We start from the raw sequence: 23,605 nt of genomic DNA on the forward strand, positions 1-23,605 counted from the left end.
TTTATCCTTAGTTAGCAACAGAGCTGGAAAAGTTGCTTTCAAATATGATTTATTTGGCCATTTACAAGGTAAATGCAAATATGGTAACCTGCACAGTTTGCTCTTCGTGTAGGTTTCAGCTCACCTGCACTGACCAGTATTGCGGTCACACTGAGCCCCTGCATTTGCAGCAATGCCGCTTGGGGAGCATTCACAATTCTCACAGCCCAGCAAAGGGTGGTAGCTGAAAGTCTGATTCTGACACACATCGCAGGCCGGTCTGACTGTCTGAGGAGGGCAGATGCAGCGTCCTGTCACTTCGTCGCATAGTCGGCGGCCACAATCACATGCTGCGCAGAGAGGACCGTAATGAGGACAAAATTAGATGCAAATTGTATTTTGAGAGTAAGTAACAAGGAGTGAATGATGACTTAAAAAGAAAAGAACTACAAATCAAAGGTAAATGTTGACTCACGTCTGCAGTAGGGAAATCCGAAGTATCCAGTGGCACACTTTGTGCACTGCCGCCCAATCACATGCGGCCTGCAGGGACACTGTCCTCCAACTGCATCACAGACGCTTCCTGTAGAGCCAGATGTGTCACAGTCGCACGGCAGAGCACCATCGTTATATGCTGCAGCAAGAGAGCGGGACGAGTCTCTGCAGAACTGGGAAGATGTTCTTGGGCTAAAGTGACACACACAAAGATTACTTTTAAATACAAATGTGGTTTTATACTCAAACATGACAGCTAGAGGGCACCATTTCCAAAAACATTGGTGTTTTGAAGGCTGTTACCTCAGCATGGGTAATGAAATATCCCATATATTAATATCAATATATTAAAACCATCAGCTACATATCATCACAAAAAAAACAAACATGTCAAATTGTTGAATGCTTATGTCATTATTTGTTGGATACCTACTCAATATAGAACCCTTCTTCTCGGCACTGCTGTATGAAATCTTCAGATTTATCCAGAGGTTTCTCTCTGAGGAGCTCTGGGGTGTAAACGCTATCAGGTACCAACATGATATAATCCTAAATAAAAGATAGAAACCATGTCAAAAACAATCTCATATACCTTACATCTTTGTTTAAGTAATACAGAGTGATAAAGGATTTAAAGTTATTTCGGCTTTTTTATTATTTGCTTCAGCTTAATGGAGAAGGAAAATTAAAGCACACTGAACAGTACACAATCATGGCCCAACCTGCCCCCTGCCTTATACAGCCTGGAAGCTTAGCCTTTATAAACCCACAAGCCACTGCCAGGTAGAATACAGCCGTTTCATTGTTGTTGTTGGGGATATGGCATAACACTGAGGAGAGAGGACCTCAGGATGCCAAGTCCTCAACCTGAACAACACTAGTGCAAAACACAGGCTTCGCATGCCTTCAGACTGTAAACAAGTATTTTTATATTTCTCGCTCATTCAGTTCCGATGGTGTTTAACACATAACACAAAACACTGACCAGAATCAGAGTCTTTCTAGGTGGCACCCTCACAGAGATGACGGGTAGCTGCCAAGGATTTCTCTCAAAGTCAAGGGCAATGCGCCCATCAGCGATGACTACCTCCCTGCATCCTGAGACTGCTGGGCAGAACGAAGCATTTATCATGCCTGCAAGAAAAGGACATTTTAAATGGGTAAAGAGAGAAGACAGGAGGGCGCCGCACAGTGACTCATCGCCCTGTTAAAGCCATGTGGGGGAGCTGATCCAAGGCCTCTGCTCATTTTCTCATGAGCATTGGAACTTTATCTGCTCTTAAATAGGAATCAACACCTCTGTGGGAATGATTTCCCAGTCACTGCCAAAGTAAAGAAAAAACATCTAAGGGGAGGCAGTAAGGACTTCATTCCTCTCTAACACTCACCCTTCCATTCACGGCCCGCGTCAACTCGCACTTCCACAGGGAAGGAGATATGTTCAGGCTGGTGATAATGCACTATTATCACATACCCGCCCGGAAGAGGCACATTGGGGGTGAAAGTAATCTCCGTCTGTGTGAAAAAAAAAAAAACAACATGAGAAAACCTGAATGAGTGTCTTTTGGTAAATAAATTTAAAAAAAAACAAAAAAAACCAGCAGGACAGCACAAACTGAATGTTTTGGGGGCAAAGCTGCTAAATAATTCAACCAGCTGAGGAAGGGCACAGTGATACCTGTGGGAATTTAAGTAGTATCCCATCACACTCAGGTTCACGGACAGGGATCACCCCAGACTGTCGTCTGTGCCTCCAATCCTCAATCTCTCTTTGTTGGGGAGCCACAGCTGGTGTGGACAATAGCTGGCCATCGCGGGCTGCATACAGGATCCAAGCTGAAGTGGGTTTGTCAAACTGCCTCGGGACACAGTGCCAGCTAAACACAGTAAACAAGAATTCAGCTTCAACATGTTTTCACTCTCATATTATTTGTTAAGAATATACAAAAAAATAATTTCATCGTGATACAGAGGCCAATGTTTATAAAGTATCTGAATGATTTTAGAGGCTCAGCAGTGCGGAAGACATTATTGCGTTCATTGTTTTAAATTTGTGGGCATTTTTACGCTGAAGTACAACAACTGCAACAAGTCAATTCTAAGTATTTGTTTGTTGGCTTATTTTTCCCTTCTGAGTAGATTTCCTGTTCTCTGCTCAAGGTGACGTGCACAGCAAATAACAGAGCTCGACACTGACAGCTGGAAAAGCGGTAACATCCAACCCGCTCATTACATTCAGAGACGATTTAGTATGAGAGAAGACTGAGTTAGACTGTAAGTTCAGCCTGAGGTAAGTGAGCTTGCCAACCTCAGGGAATGCATACAATCACACCTGGAAAACAGCTGTGTCCGTTCAAGACTTACGTGTCTTCGGTGAAGCGACCGTGAGTGGAGACGCACAGGACTTTAGGGTCTACATACTCAATGGAGAACTCATCTGCAGGAACCGCGTACACTTTATACTACACAGAGAAAAAGATGTCTTTAAAGCTCCATGTTGCTGCCTCGATATGAAGCTGTGACGCATCTTTTGGGCAAACATTTCACTTACCAGAAGGAATGATGCTGTGGAGGTCTGCAAGAGGACTTCAGTCCTGTGACTTAGCTGAAACACTGCTACTTGGTTTCTGTTGTCCACCGCCACACTTCGACACAGATTGCTGCACGGGTTAGGAAACACAACAACACGTACATGAAACGTGCACATATTATTTAAGCTTCTATCTCTAGGATATTGATAAGTATTCAGTTAATAAAGACCTAAATCAAATCAATATTACTACAAGTAATGTTATCAAAGCATCAAGTGTGGGATTCACCTGAAGGCACAGCTGTAAATATTAGCCCTGCCCATACCCGGGTCAACTGATTGTCCACTGATGAGTATGTTGACATTTTGGACAGTGTCCACCTCGCTGGCATACTCCAGAATAAGCATGTATGGCCCAGAATCAGGTACAGGCAGGCTGAGCTGCAGCTGAGACTAGAGGAGACAGAACATTTATTTAAGGGAGACATTCAGGCATTTTAGGATAATAAAACTGAAAAACATAAACCGCAAGAAGAATAAATCAAACATCAATATATAAGATTGATTGATTATCATTGGGAAGTAAGATCCAGTCTATAAACTGAACTGCAGTCTCGCGGTTTTATTCCGGACTTTAGCGCAGATAAAGGGAACCTGTTTTTTTCTTTTAATAGCTTAACCGTTTTTACACCGCACACGCAATTTTTACACTAACATTCATCTTTAAAATACTGAACCTGTCTCCCATTGAGAGCAGCCATTTCAGGGTGATCAGGGGTGAGGCGCCGCACACGAGCCTGTCTCCTCTTGCGCCCACGCCGGGTTGTGAATTTTCCCTGTGAGCCCAGTGCGGAGCTGAAGCCATCCAGGGCTATGTGCTTATACAACAGACAGCTGAGACACACGCACACACGCAAAAAGAAAAACGTTAACAATCTACCAACAACAAGAAAGATGAGAAAAATAGTGGAGAATGAAATTTACTTTTCATGCTTGTTTGCGGTGGGTAAATATGTGCATGGCTGAGTGATCTTTTCCTGCAGGAGAGGCGCTTCATAGTAATCCTGGGGTAGTAACACTAAGTAGTCCTGATAAAGGCAATGACACAGAGTGACAATACATATATATATTGTTTTTTTAAACTTGCAAAACACCACATGACCAGTAATTTTCCACTTTTAAAATGACATCTATACATCAGTGATTTCTTTATAAACTTACCAGGAGAACTCCTTCTGCTCTTATGTGCATGATCCATGTCCCAGGAATCAATTCAAAGGGCTCAGCAAAGCCCTCTCCAGGCACAGTGAGGAAGGATGGGGACGGACTAACGGGAAATATTACTTCTTTACTCTGTTCTGACCCTGCAGAGCACCGAGCACAGATGGCTTTAATGTCAGACACTGGCAAACAGACATTTTCCAAATCAAGACAGCACGCCTGGATTTAGAATGCATGACGGGTTAGAGTTGACATTTTAATGGTGAAATATGGGAGATGCTTCCATTTCAGAGGCAGCCTTACCTGGAGTGCCTCTGCTATTGGTCGCCTTGATGCTAGCAATCACACGGGTGCTGCTGGGGTTACTGAACCGCAGAACAACACGGAACAAATGCTGCCTCCCATCTTTCGCCTCAACATGCACTGTTACTCTGACTTCAGTCTGCAGGGAGGACAACAACACACACAGCTGACTGCGAGGGTAGGGGGTTGAGTAGATGACGAAGGAACAACGTTAAAGAAAAGCAAAAGTTAAAACTGAAGTTAGGTGGATGAGAAGTCAGGCAATGAGAGAGTATTAATCAACAGGCAGCAAGCAAGGTGAAGAAAGCATAACAGGAGGAGCAAAGCAGACCCTTCACTTACAGTCACAGCAAGACTGATAGCCAGTTTCATCCACCACCAAGATCCAAGCTCGCACTTGTGCTCTCCCCTTATGTCGGGGGGTGGCGTAGTGCATTAGAATATGGAAAGGTCCAGAAAAGCCAACAGTGAGCATTAAGATCACCTCTGGCTGAAGAGAGAGAGTGTTAGTGCTAAGAGAGCTGATGTCCTCAATTGTGTATCAGCACTGAAATTACAAAAGGCTGTGCACTCAGGTGAAGATTATTTGTGCTGTGGCAAAAGCAAAAGAATCACAGTGGTAACAGAGAAAACTGGAAAAGGAAAATTGTGATAATACAAAAGTGGCAGACACTACTAGTCTCATGTAATTTATACAACAATGGCATTAAAGCATCCGATACATTAATGCACAAGTTTGAATGGACGAACCTGTGCGGGGGACATCACAGCGTAACCTCTCCAGCTGAAGTCTGGGAACTCCTGGGAGCTATAACCAAAGCGTACTGGTCTGGAATTTGGTGAGGTACCATCCTCCACCTCAAACTTCAGCTGGTGCAGAGTGGGAAAGTAGTAGCCAGGTGCTGGCCTGGTAAAAAAAAAAAAAAAAAAAGTTAAATCGTTTGATTAAATGCTGCAAATATGTTAAAAAGAACCATTTTCATCCCAATTTAATGACATTAAAATCTGCCATGTCTTACTCGGTGCATTTATGGCCAATGATATTCCTCCGACACTGGCACTGTCCCGATATGTCATTGCATGCCATGCCAATGGCACCACCTATATCGCATTGGCAACCTTTTGAGGGAATAGAAAAAAAACAATCATTTTCTACATCAAACATGTTCCTTTATGTGATATTACACTGAAAATCAGTGCTTCTTCTCTGACCATACGTTGGAGTTGTTTTGGGGCACATATTATGCAACTGTCCTTCTGAATATGAAAATATTTACACTCAACCAGATGCCAAGATTTATCACCGGCGTTACAGAAAGTACCCTATTTAAATATGTCAGCATTTGGTTGTCTTTTGAAAAAACATTTTTTATTTTGCGCATGTTCTTGAAATCCTCGTGAGACTATCTTTTCACAGAAATACTTCTTTAGGAGACGTAGGTGTCAAAGCAGTAATGTTTACTACATCCTGGCATCAAGAAGGACAAAGACGACCACAAGCCCTCACTGGATGCACTATCACACATTTCTGAAGGCTGTTTTTCAACAGGGAGAATTTATACTTTTGTAATATTCTTTGGTTTACATAAGAAAAAGAAGGTCCTCTGTTATCTTCCTTAGATAGAAGATCCCTGACAGACCTTGGGGCCTCCCAAGATGAAAATAAGGGACGCCTGAGCAGAAACCACAAGGACGGCATCAGGGTTAGGTCACTGCACTCCTAATAAGCTGCACTAAGCATGACCTTTCAGACCTCACCTATAAAAAATATTCTGTGCACTTTGCCGTTTATTTTTATTATAATATATATTTAACACGTTAAGCCATAAGAAAGGATGATTTGTGCATTTTAACCTTTAGAAACTTTCATCAAAGATCATTAATCTGCATTCAGTATTGTTTTCAACAATGAAAGATAAAAAAAAAAAGCTTTGATGATTGAAATGTCTTGGTGTCCCTAAACTTCAGAGGAGATCTGTACTGTACTATGCATTAGTACTTATATACTAATAAAGTGGTTGTTCTTATTACTAAGGGACAATAACATTTAATGTTTAAATGTATCCAATGCAAAGTTTCAGGCTTAACAGAGAAACTTAACAACCTTGTTTATGTTCAACAGAGGTTTTATTAAAAGTTTTGTCAAGCAAATAAGCAAGTAGAATTAGTGCATTGTGCAAATATGTATCGGAATTTCAGGAGCAGGACCACGCCAAACACGCTCCTTCCGGCTGTCATCTATATAGGTTCCCCCAGTTCTGCAAGCTGATCATTCTCATTTACGTGCCCCACCCTCCCTCCCTCCTTGTTCTCCATTCTTCAGCTTCTTCACTTCTATTTACTACATGGGGATCTGCCAGGCCCGGGAGCCGTCGCCAGTCCCCTTCGAGGCTTTCTTCAAACCGCAGCTCAATTCATGTCAAAGCATTCACTTTTACCTACTAAAACGCTGTCAAACCTAAAATGAGGACATGGGCCCAGTTAGTGAAATGAGAATTAAAGTCCACTAAGAGGTCAAGGAGATTAAAAGACAGTCACATCAACGTAACTTAGTCTAATTTCACGAAAATCTAACCAATACTGCAGGACAACAAGGGATTCCTGTAAAAGCGAAAAAGCCCCCAAGAAATAACAAATATGAATTTAAAAATTTGAGTGAAGAGCCACTAGGTCATCACTGTTTGTAAGTTTAGCTGAATGCTGCCCACTACTGTGGCAGGAGTAGCAATTCTTATCGATTATGCTGTTGCTGACCAGTCTTTTGGCTGGTTAAGATAAAAGCTTAAAACAGCACTAAGGCACCTGTTTTTCAGTCAACGCAATAATTTCTAACAATAGTCAGTGTTGCACTGAGGTTGGCTCGCTAAATATTTAAAGTCATTGGTAAAAACAGCGAAAAAGGAAGTATGCTTGGTTGCTATTTTCTTTCTTAACTGTGTAGCCTTTAATAATACAGCACATGTAAGCAAGAACCAAGGTTGGAAGTTCAGCAAAGAAACACATTCTCACCTTGACACCCGTAATAATTCTTTTTCTGCAGCAGGAAGTATCCATCTTTGCAGGAGTCACACGCATGCCCGCATGTATTAGGCTTACAGTGACACTGTCCACTTTTCTGTGCAAGCAGACCATCAAGAGATGATTAATGCTGCAAATGTGCGGCTATTCAAACTGCTGACATTAACACGACCACATGAAAACACTCACCTGTTCACACTCTCCAACACCACTCAGAGTCCCTTTCAGGTCACAATGACACTCTGGTATGAGAGACAAAAATGGGTGAGGTTATGAAAATGTAAATGGGAGAGGGGGTGGGGGGCTCTACAGTGAATAGACACTGATTGCAGGTTTTTGCAAAATTCACGGGTGAAACACAACATTGTAAAACCCTCCAGCCTTCAGAGATTTGCACATCAAAGGTCCAAAGGAGCTTTTCAGGCTGCAGCTTGCGTTCAGCCGAGTGGGGAAAAAAAGAAAACTTTTCCCTCAATGTCCAGCCACAGTCAACCAGATGCATTCTTGGGATATTAAAAACACCCCACCCCACTCCTTCTTGAGCATTGAGGGAACGTGGTAGCGATAACAGTTTTGCAAGAGAGCAGAGCAGTAACAACAGACATATGTGAACAAAGCCAGGAGCTGTTCTCCTTAGTTTCCACTATATTAAAAAGTTTCAATTGAATAAAGCAGGAGCAGCTTTTGTAGAGGTTATAAAAGTAGATGTTCAGACGTTCTATTTTTAATGTGTCACTGGATACTTTTTTATGCAATCTCAGGAGGAAATCTCACAGTGGAAGCAGGCAGCAGGGATTTGCCTGTATAATGTGTTATTCTTCAAAGGTAGAACCAGCCTTGTTGATAGAGGTACGTTGACGTATAAGATGGGACAAAGCTCATATCAGTACCTTGTCAGATTGTTCCTGGCAATTTAAAAGCCTTGAGAAATATATGGTCAGAATTAGGACATTTTTGCCTCTATGGATGCCAAATAAGCATTTTTCTGTCATGTTTCCCCCTTTTTTCCTTTATTATTCAAATTCCTTTTTACTTACCGATACAGCCACGGGGATTGTCTACAGCTAGATTCCAGTATAGAGGTTTACACCTGTCACACAGGGTTCCCTCTACATTTGCTAGGCAGCGGCAAGAGCCCTGAAACAACAGATAAGGAGTCTGAGAATTGTTGAGACTGGTAGCTACTGTTGAAAGCCTTATATTTGTTTAAAATCAGAGCGATAAAATCAACTGCAAGTGCCTGCATTTTCTATAAAGATGTTTCTTTACACTGAAACTTGGCAGCATTTCTTTCTTTCTTCTAAGTGTGCATTATGCTCCAAACTGAAAGGTGACTCTCAGAAATACTTCAATAGATGCCTAAATAAATACTACGTGTTGTTTTTCCCCTTTATAATGGAAGGAAGCCTCTTTTCCTTTTTTAATTTCCTTTGGTTTTCACCAGAAAAACACTTCCTTGTGAAACCGCGCAGGATGACGTGGAGTTGTGTTATCAGTTGTAGGGCTGTTAGTCAATGCAAACCCACACCCATCACTGGATTTATACTGTGACCACTTCTATCAGCAAGGAAAATAAAAGCTTGTTCCAGATAGGGCCACGATGCACAGAAAAATGCAACTTAACAGAGAGCGGCTCACCGTTCGAGGATCAGACGCTTCAGTTCCTGCTGTGTTACACACACTGATGGAGGCTGGAAGGACAAAATGAAAAAGGAAAAGGTAATATTACTGAGCTTCAACAATAACCACAGCAACAGCAAACAATAATGACCTAAATAACACATCTACCCGCTGTCCATAAAAATGACTACTTTTATGAGTTTGATGATTTCAAGTGTTTACCCGAGCACTGAGGGAATCTCACACCAGAGGCGCAACGATCACACAGTTGACCCACCACACCTGGAAGGCAGAGGCACTGACCCGATAACGGGTCGCAAGTTGCGTCATATGAGCCTTCCTGTGAACACCGGCAGGCTGGGGACAGTTACACAAGCAGACATAAGAACTCTAAGCATTATTATGGTAAGTTGTCTGGTTCTTATACAGCCCTTTTTCCGCAACATGTCTCATTCACCCCTCCACACAAGCACTGTTTTCCACATGTATGTGCTTTGTGTCTACTATTCACATGCAGACGAATGCATCAAAGAGTAACATGTGGTTCAGACTGGGTGAGACAGGGATCAAACCATCAACAATTCAGATGAGTAGATGATGCTCTACCTCCAGAGCCCCAGCCATTGTCCTTAGGGATAAGTGAATCTCATAAGAAAAGAACAGGAATTGAAACTCTTGGGATGAGCTTGTTTATTTTAAGAATCAGATTGTCTTAAGTGATTCCCAGTTGTCTATTCTTGGGAATATGAGTCCATACAAGGAAGAGGTCTATAAATATCACATATTTCATCTCTCTGCGAAACATCGTGTCATGCAAATTGCATTAAAAAAATCAATTGAGGGGGCAGAGTGGGATTTTTGTGGATGCCGTGGGAGGATTTCTCCTTCAAAGTCATGAGAAGAGGCCACCATAAATCCAACCAAACCAGAAGCTACATTTTTTTTCCCAGCAGCTTTCTCATCAGCAGAGGTCAAAAGTACACAAGTGGTTTATCTACTGTAGTTATACTGATAGACATAGAGGGACAAATCCTACTTACCAGCACAGTCAGGATATCCATAGTAGCCTGGCGCACATTCATCACACTCCCGTCCCCCATAATTGGAGAGACAAATACACTGACCATTTGGACCGCACACGCTGTCGGCCACGCCGGCCCCATCACAGAGACATGCTGAAGAAATAAAATAATAAAGCAAAAATTTATTCTATTTTTATAGCTCTGTATAAACATTTACCCAGAAAAGACCTCATTATAAAAAAATCTGTCCGAATAAGTAATCTTTACATGCAAAAAATCTGTAAACATCAACTAAAACACACATAATACACACGCATTTTTCCACATGTACTTTGATAATTGTTACTGAAATCAGATTGTCTGGAGGGTCCATTTAAAGCTTTAAGGGTCAAGTGTCAAAAACCTTGAGCTAAGACTTAAAAAAGGCCAAATATGTAAGTGTACTTCCATCTGATAATACTATAAGCTCTCTCATGGAGAGAGTGAAGTTTCTCTCTGTATTGACAAAGCAAAAGATTGCTGGACAAACTAATCCCTGCTGTGTAATTAAGTCACTCCAGTCACACCTATTAACATTTACAGCGCTGATTTGCTGCCTTTGTTCCTGTTCCACATAATAACCACTTGTGGCCACTTCTTTTAAAATAAAACTCCGGTTTCCTAATCATTAACCAGTAACACTGATGACTTTGTGTTTCTTTACAGTCTGCGGGGTTCAAATTCTATGTTGGCATGCACGTCTCTCTCACCCCGGCAGTTTGGGAAGGAGTGGTATCCAGGTCGACAGCGGTCGCAGCGCTCGCCCTCCACGCTCTGCTGGCACAGGCAGCGGCCTAAAGCATCGCATATCCCACCCAGAGTCCCTCTGTAGTCACAAATACACGCTGCGCACAAAACACAGTGGAAGCATTTAATTTAACAATAACAGCAAACAAATTAAATCTTAACAGAAATTCAAATGTGTATTCCTAGTGGAACATTAACGTTTGCTTATAATTGAGGCTGAGCTCTTCCTTTAGTGGAACTCCAAAAAAAAAAAAAAAGACTGACAAATACTTCCTTCAGTTGAACTATTCTCATAGTGTGGCACACAGTGGCACAGCTATGCTGGTGCCCACCCCCTGCCAGGCCCCGCCCGGTAGTGGTTCCCGAATAGGCTTGGCACAGCCACCCAAGAGACTACCATAGTTTTCTTTGCCTCTAAGCATCTCCCAAGCATGAAGCCAGCTTTTCAAAGGCTGTTGATTGAAAGACAGGCTCTTGAGCCTACACGTTAGAGGTAAGTCAGTGTTAGCATACGTTCTCTGACAGCTGAATTGAGTGGGAGGAAAAGAATCAAGAACTGATGGTTTTCACTTTAATAGCAATGCCATATTACTGATAATGGATTTCCCAGCTTGAAGGAAACTTATAAATAATATTAGTTTCCACTAAATAGCCCCAAATGGCCACTGCTATCATGAGACTATTTGAACATAAAGTCCCATTGATGGATGAGAAAATGTAAGACCACTGAACTGTTATTCTGAACAACTGCATGCTATCTGGATGTATTATACCAGTATTTTGACCAGCTAAACACAATAAATGCCAGGTTACACATGGGCTACAAATTTAGCCTTCAACTTGACTGACCTCTAACACGTGTTCTTAAGTTTAAATCAAGACAAAACAGAGTCTGACTCAGTGGCACCACATACAGACCGCTAAAGCTCTTTTGAAAGCCTCTAAGTAAAGTAAGTCTGGAATTTTTTAAAAAGGGTACCCTATAAAAGACCTTTGTAAAAGGCCAAGTTTCTAGTGATGGGATTTCCGGCTCTTTTTAGAGATCCGGCTCTTTCGGCTCGGCTCACTAAAAAGAGCCGGCTCTTTCGGCTTCGAAACGGCTCTTCAGGTTGTTTTGTTGCTTTAATTACCTGTTACTACCACACACCAAATCCGGTTGTTGATACTGCCTGGCTTGTGTAGCCACTAGGTAACAAAAGCTCAACACTGCGCCCTAGCATCCTGGAGCACTTCTGTTGTCTTTTGTACGTGCTTCTGAGTTTTTACGTGTTTTGGAGTTTGTACGTGTTTTGGAGTTTGTACGTGCTTTGTCTCTAAGGGCCACCATAAATATACTTTATTTATTCACTCCACATAAAATGTAATAAATAAATCATATAATACAAAAAACAACTATTTACATTTTAAACTTTTAACTATTTAAATTTTCAGCTTTTTTCTTTTAAACAAATTTAATGTAAAACAACACAAAACACTGCAAACCACAACACAATTAAATATAAATTAAAATATTAAAACAAAAAGAAGATGCACATTCTCTGTCATATGGGCCTGCATGATTTCTGAATCCTTTATCATCTGCAACTGAAAATAGTGGATGATTACTATACCTTTCTAATGTGACGTTCTTGTCCCTTGTCCCTCTGTTCCTGTGCTACTGCGAGTGTAACTAACGCCCCTCCCCCCTCTGGCCAGCGCAAAGTACAGGCCGCGCGTGCGGAGTTTAGCGGAAAAAAGGGCGAGAGAGAGGGTGAGAAAAAGAAAAAAAAACCCTCATGGCTCCCAATAAGGGGCCGGCTCGCGTCGTTCACTTCAAAGAGTCGGCTCTATGAGCCATTTCGTTCGCGAACGACCCATCACTACAAGTTTCAGTAACGTTTTCAATCAAGTTGCAATGAGTATAAAAGCACTGCCATGAAGACACTTCACATCAGGTCTAACCACACTCACGCTGACAGCTGGGCACGCCAAAATAGCCTGGAGGGCAAACAGTGGGACCTATAGAAGGAGAAAATAAGGAGGATGTAATAACAGCATTTTAAGCAGATGTTTAAAAATGCCTAAGTCTGATATGACATATTGCAAAAGTCTGTTTACTGATCTTACCCACAATGGGACCTGCAGGAGATTTGGTGGTCACTGGGTACACTGGATATCCTGATTGCAAAAGAGAGGAACAAAATTAAGACCTCCAGTGACTGGAAAATGTAATGAAGTAAAACCTCAGTGTCAACATTACTTATTGGTGCGGGGGAGGGGGGGGGGGGGGATTTCTCTTGGTGCAGTAATTGAAAGCTACTCATATAAAAACAAACATCCCCCACGCCCGCGTTTTGAAGTTATTCACTTTCTTGCCAAGAGATAGACGAGAGGATCTAAGCAATGTTTGCATTTGAATAGTAAAGTCAGTGGTTAGGCAGCTCAGCTTAATGTAAACTGTACGCAGGGGGGAAACAACAAGCCTGGATTTGCACAAAGTCTAAAAACAACTTTTCATCATTTTATAAAGGATTAAGCACCGACTTTGCTTGGGAGGAGTAATAAGGCCTGAACAGTTCAGCACATCACCACTGTCACATCCATTCTTACAAGTACACGATGTGTATGCATTTAAAAAAGCACACTGTAACCTATTTAGTACTGAGCTTTAAAGGAACTGGTAGGCAGACTTTGTTACCTTTGGACAGACCAAAGAATGACATAGGCTCCTTTGTCTTGTAAAACCGCTCAACTATTTTAGGTATTGTTTACTCAGACTTACTTACTTACTCAGACACGAATCTCAAGCGTTTGCAGACGATGTGCAGTTAATGTTTCAGCTGGTGCTGCAGTTACACAGTTGTCAGATTTTATGTGTACAAGTTACACATCTTCAGTTCAAAATCCAACAAGCTGCAAACATTTCGTGCCGTGACAGAAAACACCAAGCAAGCGCCTCTTCAAACCCAAATAATTCTCTCATGACCGAGTCAACATGTTTAGTCTAGTTTGGCAGTGCTAACATGCTGATGATAAGGACCAAATGTTTAAAAATTCTGTGTTAGCAAAACACATCTTGAGACTACAAACCTGTGTTGCTGTGTTTGTGTAAGGACTGTCAATGATATCGACAATCAACATTAGATGATAAGACAAAAATGATGTGAGTCTTTGGATTTCTCTGTTGTCACACTGGCTAATTTTCAATTAAATATGAATAACTTTAAATTGATTGAAAATAGATGTGTGAATAGAGAAATCGAGTGCTGTAGGAAATTCAACAGAAGCCGGTTTTAAGCAGGTTTATCAATCAAAGACAGAGAAAAAGATCAATATTACTGTAGGAATGGCTTTAGCGCCTTAAAGAAAGAAATGTAAAATGAAACATCGAGCAGCTTATCTCCAGTCATAGCAGACTCCTGAATCTGCTGGCAGATCAGATCAATGAGATTAGATGGGGAAGTTTTTTTATGTGTCCACTACCTGTAAGGCTTACGCAAAGCATGAAATAACTTTACAAGTGTACTCCTGCAAGATGTATTTCTGTCAAAAGGCTTTGGCCAAATGTGTTTGTTCAGGGAGAAATCTGAGAGTAAAACAATGTTGAATCATGATTCCAGCTGTTAACGACTGGGTTCAGGTAAACTGACCATGAATAGTTGCACCCTTCTATGACAAAGCAAAGTCTTCCCTTCAAGTCAAGATTCAAATGAGGTACAGGAAAGACTAACTGTACCTTTTTGTTGTTTGCCAAAATCATGCATTTAGCACATTTGTGCTAAATGCATGATTGCTCTCACATCTAACTTGGCATGTGAGAGCAAAACTAAACTTACGAAAGCAGTCTGGGTAGTAATAGTGTCCATCAGCACAGCGATCGCAGTTTTCTCCAGCAAACTGTGGCTTGCAGATACACCATCCAGACCCCATTTCACATCCAGCTGTAGTTCTTTCGTCACAGCTGCAAGCTGGTAGATGCCATGTGATTTTATGAAAAGAAAAAAGAAAGTGCCCATGTTAACATGTGCAAAATGTAGATGTAAAATACACATATAGACAAACACATGAATCATCAGAGTAAAATCCATCTATTTTCTTCCTGTTATCTACTTCAGGGTCACGGGGTGGGGTGGGGGGACTGGAGCATATCCCTGCTGCTATTGGGCGGGAGGCGGGGTACACGTTGGACGGGTCACCAGTTTGTCGCAGGGCTGACACAGAGACAGTTATCCTTTCACAGTCATATTCACACGTATGGGCAAATGAGAATCATCAACCTGTGTGAGGAGGTCAGAGTACCCACACAGATCCTGCAAACTCCACACAGAAAGACCCCGACCACATGGTCGATTCGAAACCAGCAAATTCTTAATGTGAGGCAACAGTGCTGATGATGATGCCCACTCAGAGCGCAAATTGAGGTTAAATACCCAAAATTTCCACAAAGTAAAGTAACACGTACAGAAAGCTTTCAACCATCCCAAATCCCAAAACGAGAGCTCTTAAAAGTTAATAATGATGAACGTTTACTGACTCTGAACACTTTCGGCTACTAAGCTACTTAATTGAGTTTGTGTATTTTATGATTAAATTAAAAGCTCTTGGGTCAACCGCTTTAATTCCACTACTTTGTCATGTGCAAACACAACTGTAAGCTATTTATACCAAGAGGAATAGTGATGGACCATTAAAGTAGTGTAAACAATGGCAGAGCCCAGTTTAGCAATAAAACAAGCGGCGGTGCCCGTGGTGCTTGACAGTGGTGCCATCTGTGTCAGTCTAAAGCGAGGTGCTAAAGCCTTGCTTTGAATAAAAATACACTTTGGCTTCACTCATTGATCACACATGTTGTAGGTCACATAACAACATGGTGGGACAATAGTTGATTCCCAAACTATCTGTTGTCGTATCTTGAAAAATGTCAGAGAAGCTGCAAAAACGGATTCCACAAAAATACACACACGCATGCATAAACAGCATAGGCTTATATTTCCACAGTCTTTTTCATCAGTACATAGTAAAGTTTTACAACATCAGTATGAAAACAGCATTTTGATGTGACAGACAAAAATGTGGCTTACGTATGCATCCGGTGGGAGACTCAGTAGGGACACCGTAAGGCCTGTAGAAGCCTTCAATGCATCTCTCACAGTTCACTCCAGCAGTGTTGTGCTAAAGAATGATACAGAACAAAATTAACTTTAGTCTTGAACAAAAAAATATGAGTTTAAGTTTCTAGCTTTGCATCAATCTATGTGGACATAACGCAATACTTGATATCCATAACACTCCATCTTAACATAACACTCAATTCAAATTCATCTTGGCAAAAAGAAGGTCACAAAGTTCCTAGAAAGTTTCAAAAAGAACGTTTGCTTTGGCTCACACAGCAAGTTGCACAAGTTTCAAACTGAAGTATGCAATATCCAATCCTCTGCAAAAGACTTGAATGATATAGAGACATGCAGTATGGAATATTGCTTCACTTTCTATCCTGTTTTCAACCACACACATGCAAACATAAGAATCAGTTTAGACTTGATACCCAGTACATACCTGGCAGTTGATGCACACTCCTCCTCCATCAAACCTGCCGAAGGTGTCTAAACTTGTTCCCCTTTTTTCCACCTCTGGGTCGTAATAACAGTCGAAGGCATGGGAGAAACACTGGCAGGCTGAGGAGGAAACCCCCCAAGACAAACACACACACACACACACACACACACACACACACACACACACACACACACACACACACACACACACACACACACACACACACACACAAACACAAGTATTATTCTATACTGTCAGTAAATTACCTCTGACTCCCCCTTTCCCCCTGTTAGTACCTTAAGCTACTCATTCTCTTAAAAGGAATATTAAGTCAAGGTTGTTAAGCATCAAGAGAAACTATAAAATCCAAAACTAAACAAGATGGCATATCCTCTTCCTGTAATCCACCCTGTCTTATTAATGATTATGAATGGGTTGGGTGCATTTGCACTGCATGAGTGCACTGACTGGATTACAAGTTTCCTTCCTTGCTTTACTTCTGTGGCTGATTCAAGGTTATGTTTCATGAAGGCCAAACTTGTCAACAGTGCAAAGCAATTAGATTCCAGTTGGCAAAGGCTCTGCTGATGGACTGAATGGCTCGCTGATAAGCTCTCACTATCTAGGTCGGCGCAGGGTTGACTAAGCTCATTGACCAGCTACCTAAACAGACAAAACCCAGTTATCCTGAAGCAAGTTGTGCACCGTGCTGTTCATCACACATACCATATCAGGAATGTCCTCCCAGCTCTTCACTGAGGCTCACCACAATACCATATCAGGGCATCCACAATAGGGCTTAAATATCAGAGGCAAGAGGACACTTCAGTCCTCTCTGGGGGTAGTAATTCAAGGAGCCAACAGCATGGGGAGTAGCAGAGTGCGGTTTTGATTACACACTAAATGAAGTACTGTACATGTATACTTACGCTGACACTCATTCGGGTTGTCAACAGTTGCAGCGCGCCATGGCTTCTGGTTAAATCCTGGGCAGCAGCGGTCACATGACTCGCCACAGGTGTTGTGCTGGCACTCGCACTGGCGACTAAAGAAAGGAGACGAGACGCCTGTATTCAGTAGTAGTGCCAAGATGGGTTTTCAGAGAAAAAGTCCCAACTGTACATTGATATTTACTGGCACACACAGTCGGGTATCTACAAACTCAAGGACGCACAGTGGAGCACTAACATTCATTCTGAAATCTTATTTCAGACAGTCAGACAAATAGACATTCAAATTTGCTTCGCTTTAAGCCTTGTTTTGGTATCTGCGCAGCTGCTATTCAGCGTTAATTCTTCCTGTCTTCCGTTTGATGTTCAAGCTTTGTGTAGGTGAAAACAGCCGCTTACAGCACCTGGAAATTACAGCGATGAGAGCGATGAGACAACCAACTTAGTGAAGCATCCACGAATCCTATCCTCTTCTTTTTTCTTGGACTTTTTTGTTTCAGAGTACTAATGCTTACAATGGTTCAAAGCAGCGCTTTATCCCAAATCTTATCACAGCCAGTAATCAGGGAAACTAAAACAATCTACTGCTTTTTATAATGGTGAAGTCACTGCACAAACAACATAATTGTGCTTTTCAGAAACAAGTGATCACTCTTGATCTTATCTATGCTATACCTCATACACTAGAGGCAGCATTTGTAATCTTTGCCTCTTTTCTTTCAGAATTAAATCCACTTTACTGTAATAGTTGTACACAAGACCCCCAATTCTACAAAAAGCTCACTGAATAAAGGCAAGTATATTTTAGAGCTGAAGGTGAAGTATGTATTACTAACCTATTTGGGTTGTCAGGGTTACGGCCTCCACCACACATCTGTGCGTGCCCGTGACAAACACAGCGTCCGCCAATGCTGATGTCTTTGATGCTGTAGTAATACTGTCAGCAAATAAAGAATATGTTATCAGCAGCATAATTTCCAACCATGTTATCAGCAACTTAGCGACACCAGTCACACCAGAACAAATGCCTGGCTCTGCTTGGCAGCAGAAGTGAGTCACACATGCTGACAAGTGCAAACTTAAACCATGACCCATGAGATAATGCTAGTTTTATGGGGTGAATCAGTGCGTGAGATAACACGAGATAAGGCAGCCAACATCACTGATTCCCAAAGGTTCGAATAAGGAAAACTAAACAGATGTTTTAGACACAATAGTAAATCACAAAGATACAGTGCTGTGCAAAACCATCATGTCTTTATATTTTGCCAAAACATAAACCAAAAAAAAAATGGTTTGTTTAGTTCTAACAGGCTTGACAGTAAGTATTTGGTAGCACCATATTTATTCTTCAGCACAGCCTGAAGCTTTCTTATCATTTCTTTGGATTTTGGCTGCCTTTTGTTTCATTCTCTGTCTAAATGATCTCACATTGCTTCAGTAATGTTGAGGTTCAGGCTCCTGGAAAGGCCAAACAATGACTGATGGCGTTCCATTGCACGTTTTCCTTTCCAGGTATGCTTTTACTGCATTGGCAGTGTGTCTAGGATCATTGATCATTGGCACCTGCTGCCAATCAGATGCTTTCCAGATGGTACTGCATGATGGATCAAAATGTGATATTATTTTTTAAAGTTCATAATTCTACAAGTTTTGACATGACATCCCTTACCCACCGGCTGAAATGCAGGACTAAACCATGACAGAGTCGTCTCAATGTTTTACAGATGGCTGTAGACACTGTTGTACTTCTGGCTTCTTGGCAGCCACCTTTGACCATTTCTGATGAGGCTTCAGTGAACAAGCTGGATCAACTCAAAGGTCAGATCTATCTCTCCGGTCCTAGGTCAGGATATTTTTCCTTCTTAAGGACACAACTTTCAGATAACTTTCATCGTTAGGTCTGCCGCTTTTGTCCTCCACAAGTTTCCTCAAAGTTTTTTTCAGGACACACTGCACACCATGCTGAGATATACAAAGTTTTCGACTAATAGCGCTTTGGGCTTTAGCTTGTTGCTGATAAAATGATTTTTTTTCTTCCTGTCAGAGTGTGTTATTTTTGACATGAAATGGAAACAAATAATTATTTGCAACTTAGGTGCCTTTTTATGCTTGAATTGTTTATAGGTGTTCCCCTAAAAATGGTCAAATATAAGGACTTGACTGAAAATAAGTGAAAAACCAGCCAGTTTCAAAGAAACACTATGACAGATCTTCAGAAAGCCTGGAGAAATATTGGCTACTGGAAGCAAAATATTAAAAAAATGAGGAGTAGCTCAGATGTTTTGCACAGTCCTGTACACTACTCTGTATCAAGGAAATTACCAAGATGACTCATATGATAGATAACAGACAGACCTGGCAGTGGGTCTCAACACAGGTGAACATGTGGGTAGGCCTGTGCGCTTGTTTCAGCAAAAAACAAGCTAGCAGGTGGGTGCTGCAAAGGCCAAATGGGAAACAAGAGCCTGCCAGCATGACACCATAGTGCGAGGTTGTTCAGTGTGTCTCACCCTGCGTGTAACGGTGGGGTCTCTCTGGGCCTTGGAGATGAGGTGGCCGAGCAGGGTGTTGGTGCGGAGGAAGTGCAAGCGGATATTGGTAGCCTTTGTAAAGTCTTGCAGCGCAGGTGAGTAGGTAAAGTTTTTGGCCCCCGGACGGCCGTTGACAAGGGATATCACAACCTAAACAATACAAATTTACAATCCATTTACAATGCTTATTACAATATCAAGCTATTTGATTTACTTCAAAAAGAAAAAAGGAGAAAGAAATACATTTTTATTTTACCTCTCCATTCTCCAAAGGGATGATCCGTGAGTATTCTGTGATGCAGAGCTGGTCGTCATCATTTAATAAACGGGCATTGGGCTGCTTTCCAAACCTCTCAATACACTCACGTGCTGAATCTGCCAAAAAAAAGAAGAAGGAGAAGAAGACACCCATTATTCTTTATATTTTTATAATAAATCATTTATTTAATTAATTAGTTCTCTTGTCAATGTAAAGAAATTACATTGGCATCTTCACATGAAAAAAAGGATCATGTTCCTTTTGCATGACGCAAAAGGAAAAGACCAAAGAAGTATAATTTTAAATGGAAAAACTGGGATTTTAAATAATCTCAAATCTCTCTCTATATATAAACTGGAAGGAATGATATAATATGCAATTGCAGTGTTTATGCAGCTGGAAATAATTTTTTAAAGGTAAAGCTCAAGGTTAAGCTAATAGTCTCTAACTCATGATAGCTCCTGAAAGAACACAAACTTGAAGAGAAACCTTGAGACTGTAAAACAGATGAGTCACAGCTGTGTCTCCTGGCAGGCTCTGTGCACGCATCCCACCCTCCCTCAGATATCCAATCAGCACATACAAAATATGCATTAAGTATGTAAAATGGTGGCAGTTCAGTGTCAGATTTGCAGCGTGTCACCACCTGCCACTTTTAATACACCAAAATCAGTCATTAAGCTGACATTCTCGCATGTTTTCAACAAGTCAAATTTAATCAAAGGTTTTTGTTCACACCCACTCCCTGTCTAAATCTGTCTCTGATTAAACATACTGCAGTACAAAGTTTTAACTCTGTCCGCAGGCCTTTTTCTTTACAGAAACACTTTGACTTGTCATGGCAGGAAAGACACGTGTATAACTAATAGTGTTAATGATGACCACACTCTTTTTGCCTCTGCCAGTTCTAGAAATGTATAATACCCTGGATTGCTGTGATAGCTTTTGGTAGGCTGAATTTTAAATCCTTTCCATAAAAAGGCCCAAAGCTGTGTAGTGCAGAGACATGAAACTCTGCCCTATCTGTGTATTTATGACTGAAATTGATTTTTTTTTTAATTTAATCCACAGAGAAAACCTTTATGAGAACAGAGTCTAAAAGAATCTGTCATCACTAATTACATCATTATAGACAACAATAGAAAACGGCACTTATTTATTTTAAAAGGCATTCTGCAGACCTGCACGTTTCCTTGATTTGAAACTCAGTTGAGTAATTGATTCAAGTTGGGACCACATTCAAGAGGATTCAATGTTTGATTCACAGCACAAAAAGTGCACCAGCTTGCAGGAGAAGGTTTTTAATGCATTAACATATGAACTTACGTGCAAAATACTGCCAGGGGGTGAAGGTTTTCCCATTGTCGACAGACCTCTCCAGCACCCACAGGTCAGGACGTGGTGAATTCGCAAACTTAATGAGGACATATGCGACATGGAAGAGCTAAAAATAAAAAAATTTTAAAAAAAATAAAAAGAGAGAGAGAGCAAAGAGGAGGGTAAATAAAAAAGCACCCAGTGTTCAGAATGAATTTTGGCAAAATACAGTTTCCTGTACTTGCTCTGTCAAAGTTCCCTGCTTGACCTGGAGCTCTGAAGATATCATTTCCTCTCTTGTGAATGTATGGATACAACAACAGCTTGGCTGTATTATCTCTGTAAATGATCACCACAGAATTAATGGCTTTGAACGAGGAAGAACTTCCTGTTTTGAGCCCTTTTATTCTTGAGTCTCAGCTTTAGCGGTATCTGTGTGGCCAACATTTGTTAGAGTGTATAAACTGGTGCAGGTGCAGCCCACATGATCCCTGTATGCTTCCCCGAACTTTCTATCTTCACCTCCCATCAGAATACTCAGTCCACACGAGGCCAGAGAATGATGTCAGTGACGGTTTCTGCCAACACTGAGCTTTCTGTCAGGCCCGTGATATTCACCGCAGTACATTTCCTTTACAGTTCGTCAACATCGTTATCAAGCCCTAAAAGCGGGTGACTTCAGCTTGATTGAACATTGTACAAAAGAAATGTAATTTGTGCAATCAAAGGTCTCTTTGTTATGACTTGGCATGGACTTGACATAGCTTGGATCGCAAACATTTGACACTATCCTGCACGTGACACCTGCAGTGTCAACAAAAAGGCCTCGTCTACACCCGACTACCACACCCGTCCATGTCTTGTTTAGCACGGTTTAGAAAGAGTTTATCTAAAAGCTGGCACGCGGAAACACTGCATGGTTCAAAAACATATAACCTGCAGTACCTGCACTCATTGCTAAGCTCATGAATGTAACTGCATCTACATAATGCGGTGCACTACTTCAATAACAGACATTTCTACAGACTGTCTGTCTTCAAGGCGGATGAAGGCAGGCCCACACTCGTCCAGCATCCCACAGCACATTGATGAAAGCCCAAGGAAGCATTTGAAATATTCCAGTTACTCACTTGCATGAGACGAGGAGCTCTAATACAAACATATCAAAGCAGAGCAAAGTCTGGCAATGCATCTGCTGTGGACTTACTGTGTCGAAAAGGACCCACAATTATACTGACAAGAAAAAACCTCAAGTTCAAGAAGCCCTTAGGTTGATGGATTTTGAGAGAGTTCAGAGGTCAGTTACGGAAACGTCCGCCTTTTTTTTTCTGCCTGAAGATTGCAGACAATCACCAATAAACAACAAAACAGTTTGCAAATCAGGAAACGTCTTTAATCAGGGTCCAAGCGGAAAGTAAATAAAACAACTTGCAACCACAGCTTTGAATAGGGTGTGTCCTAAAATTAATCAGAGAACACTTCCACCCGCATGCAACAGGATGCGCAACTAACAAAAAAAAGATGCACGGCTGCACGGGCTGCAATCTAAAAATAGAAGCAGGAGTTGCCTGTAATCAGCATGCTGGTTCTGATGAGGACCTGCAGGAAGTTTGGTTCACATGGGCTGCAGTGACGTTAAGAGATGTCAGGAGGGTGAGATGGCACGAGTGTAAAAAAAAAAAAAGGAAAGAAAAAGGGTCAGTGCAGTTGCGAGAGACTTGCTGGCTGGCACGCAGACCCATCTCAGATTCCAAACATAGCGCCACATTCCCCTTCCCCCCTAATGCCCCCAAAGCAGAGTGTGTCCCTGCTTACAGGAACCTGCTGCTGACATCAACGTTCAGCAGTGAAAATCTCCTCCACCACTTGTGATGATAAAGATGGCAACAAGATCCTCCAGTGTCACAAAAAATAAAAAAAGAAGCCAAAGTCCAAATTAGAGTGCTGAAACAATCAGACACCAGCTGTGTTTCAACAGAGATTTGGGTTCAAGATGGGTAGTGCAACAAAACTAGCTTTTTGGGATACAAACTGAG

The 23,605-nt window shown here is 41.5% G+C and overlaps 1 protein-coding gene across 3 annotated transcripts in view; it reads right to left on the minus strand.

The window, feature by feature from the left end:
• The window catches only part of LOC101467834 (laminin subunit alpha-3), a 60,022-nt gene that overhangs the window by 25,305 nt on the left and 11,112 nt on the right, over positions 1 to 23,605 (minus strand). For all 3 annotated transcript variants that reach the window (XM_004542717.6, XM_004542716.5, XM_004542718.5), the window contains exons 3-34: positions 21,579 to 21,696; positions 20,250 to 20,368; positions 19,973 to 20,143; positions 18,296 to 18,396; positions 17,439 to 17,554; positions 16,510 to 16,628; positions 16,035 to 16,125; positions 14,790 to 14,921; positions 13,081 to 13,131; positions 12,925 to 12,972; positions 10,938 to 11,072; positions 10,207 to 10,341; positions 9,389 to 9,523; positions 9,185 to 9,237; positions 8,584 to 8,683; positions 7,736 to 7,788; positions 7,538 to 7,643; positions 5,548 to 5,647; positions 5,279 to 5,435; positions 4,529 to 4,667; positions 4,226 to 4,368; positions 3,989 to 4,092; positions 3,742 to 3,898; positions 3,294 to 3,457; positions 3,026 to 3,134; positions 2,839 to 2,936; positions 2,153 to 2,351; positions 1,863 to 1,989; positions 1,460 to 1,608; positions 908 to 1,023; positions 455 to 666; positions 125 to 329 (exon numbers count right to left, since the gene is read on the minus strand). In XM_004542717.6, the coding sequence (XP_004542774.2) occupies positions 125 to 329; positions 455 to 666; positions 908 to 1,023; positions 1,460 to 1,608; positions 1,863 to 1,989; positions 2,153 to 2,351; positions 2,839 to 2,936; positions 3,026 to 3,134; positions 3,294 to 3,457; positions 3,742 to 3,898; positions 3,989 to 4,092; positions 4,226 to 4,368; positions 4,529 to 4,667; positions 5,279 to 5,435; positions 5,548 to 5,647; positions 7,538 to 7,643; positions 7,736 to 7,788; positions 8,584 to 8,683; positions 9,185 to 9,237; positions 9,389 to 9,523; positions 10,207 to 10,341; positions 10,938 to 11,072; positions 12,925 to 12,972; positions 13,081 to 13,131; positions 14,790 to 14,921; positions 16,035 to 16,125; positions 16,510 to 16,628; positions 17,439 to 17,554; positions 18,296 to 18,396; positions 19,973 to 20,143; positions 20,250 to 20,368; positions 21,579 to 21,696 (3,962 nt within the window). The remainder of the gene's footprint in view (positions 1 to 124; positions 330 to 454; positions 667 to 907; positions 1,024 to 1,459; positions 1,609 to 1,862; positions 1,990 to 2,152; positions 2,352 to 2,838; positions 2,937 to 3,025; positions 3,135 to 3,293; positions 3,458 to 3,741; positions 3,899 to 3,988; positions 4,093 to 4,225; positions 4,369 to 4,528; positions 4,668 to 5,278; positions 5,436 to 5,547; positions 5,648 to 7,537; positions 7,644 to 7,735; positions 7,789 to 8,583; positions 8,684 to 9,184; positions 9,238 to 9,388; positions 9,524 to 10,206; positions 10,342 to 10,937; positions 11,073 to 12,924; positions 12,973 to 13,080; positions 13,132 to 14,789; positions 14,922 to 16,034; positions 16,126 to 16,509; positions 16,629 to 17,438; positions 17,555 to 18,295; positions 18,397 to 19,972; positions 20,144 to 20,249; positions 20,369 to 21,578; positions 21,697 to 23,605) is intronic.

The sequence above is a fragment of the Maylandia zebra genome, linkage group LG18, assembly GCF_041146795.1.
Source record: "Maylandia zebra isolate NMK-2024a linkage group LG18, Mzebra_GT3a, whole genome shotgun sequence".
NCBI lineage: Eukaryota > Metazoa > Chordata > Actinopteri > Cichliformes > Cichlidae > Maylandia > Maylandia zebra.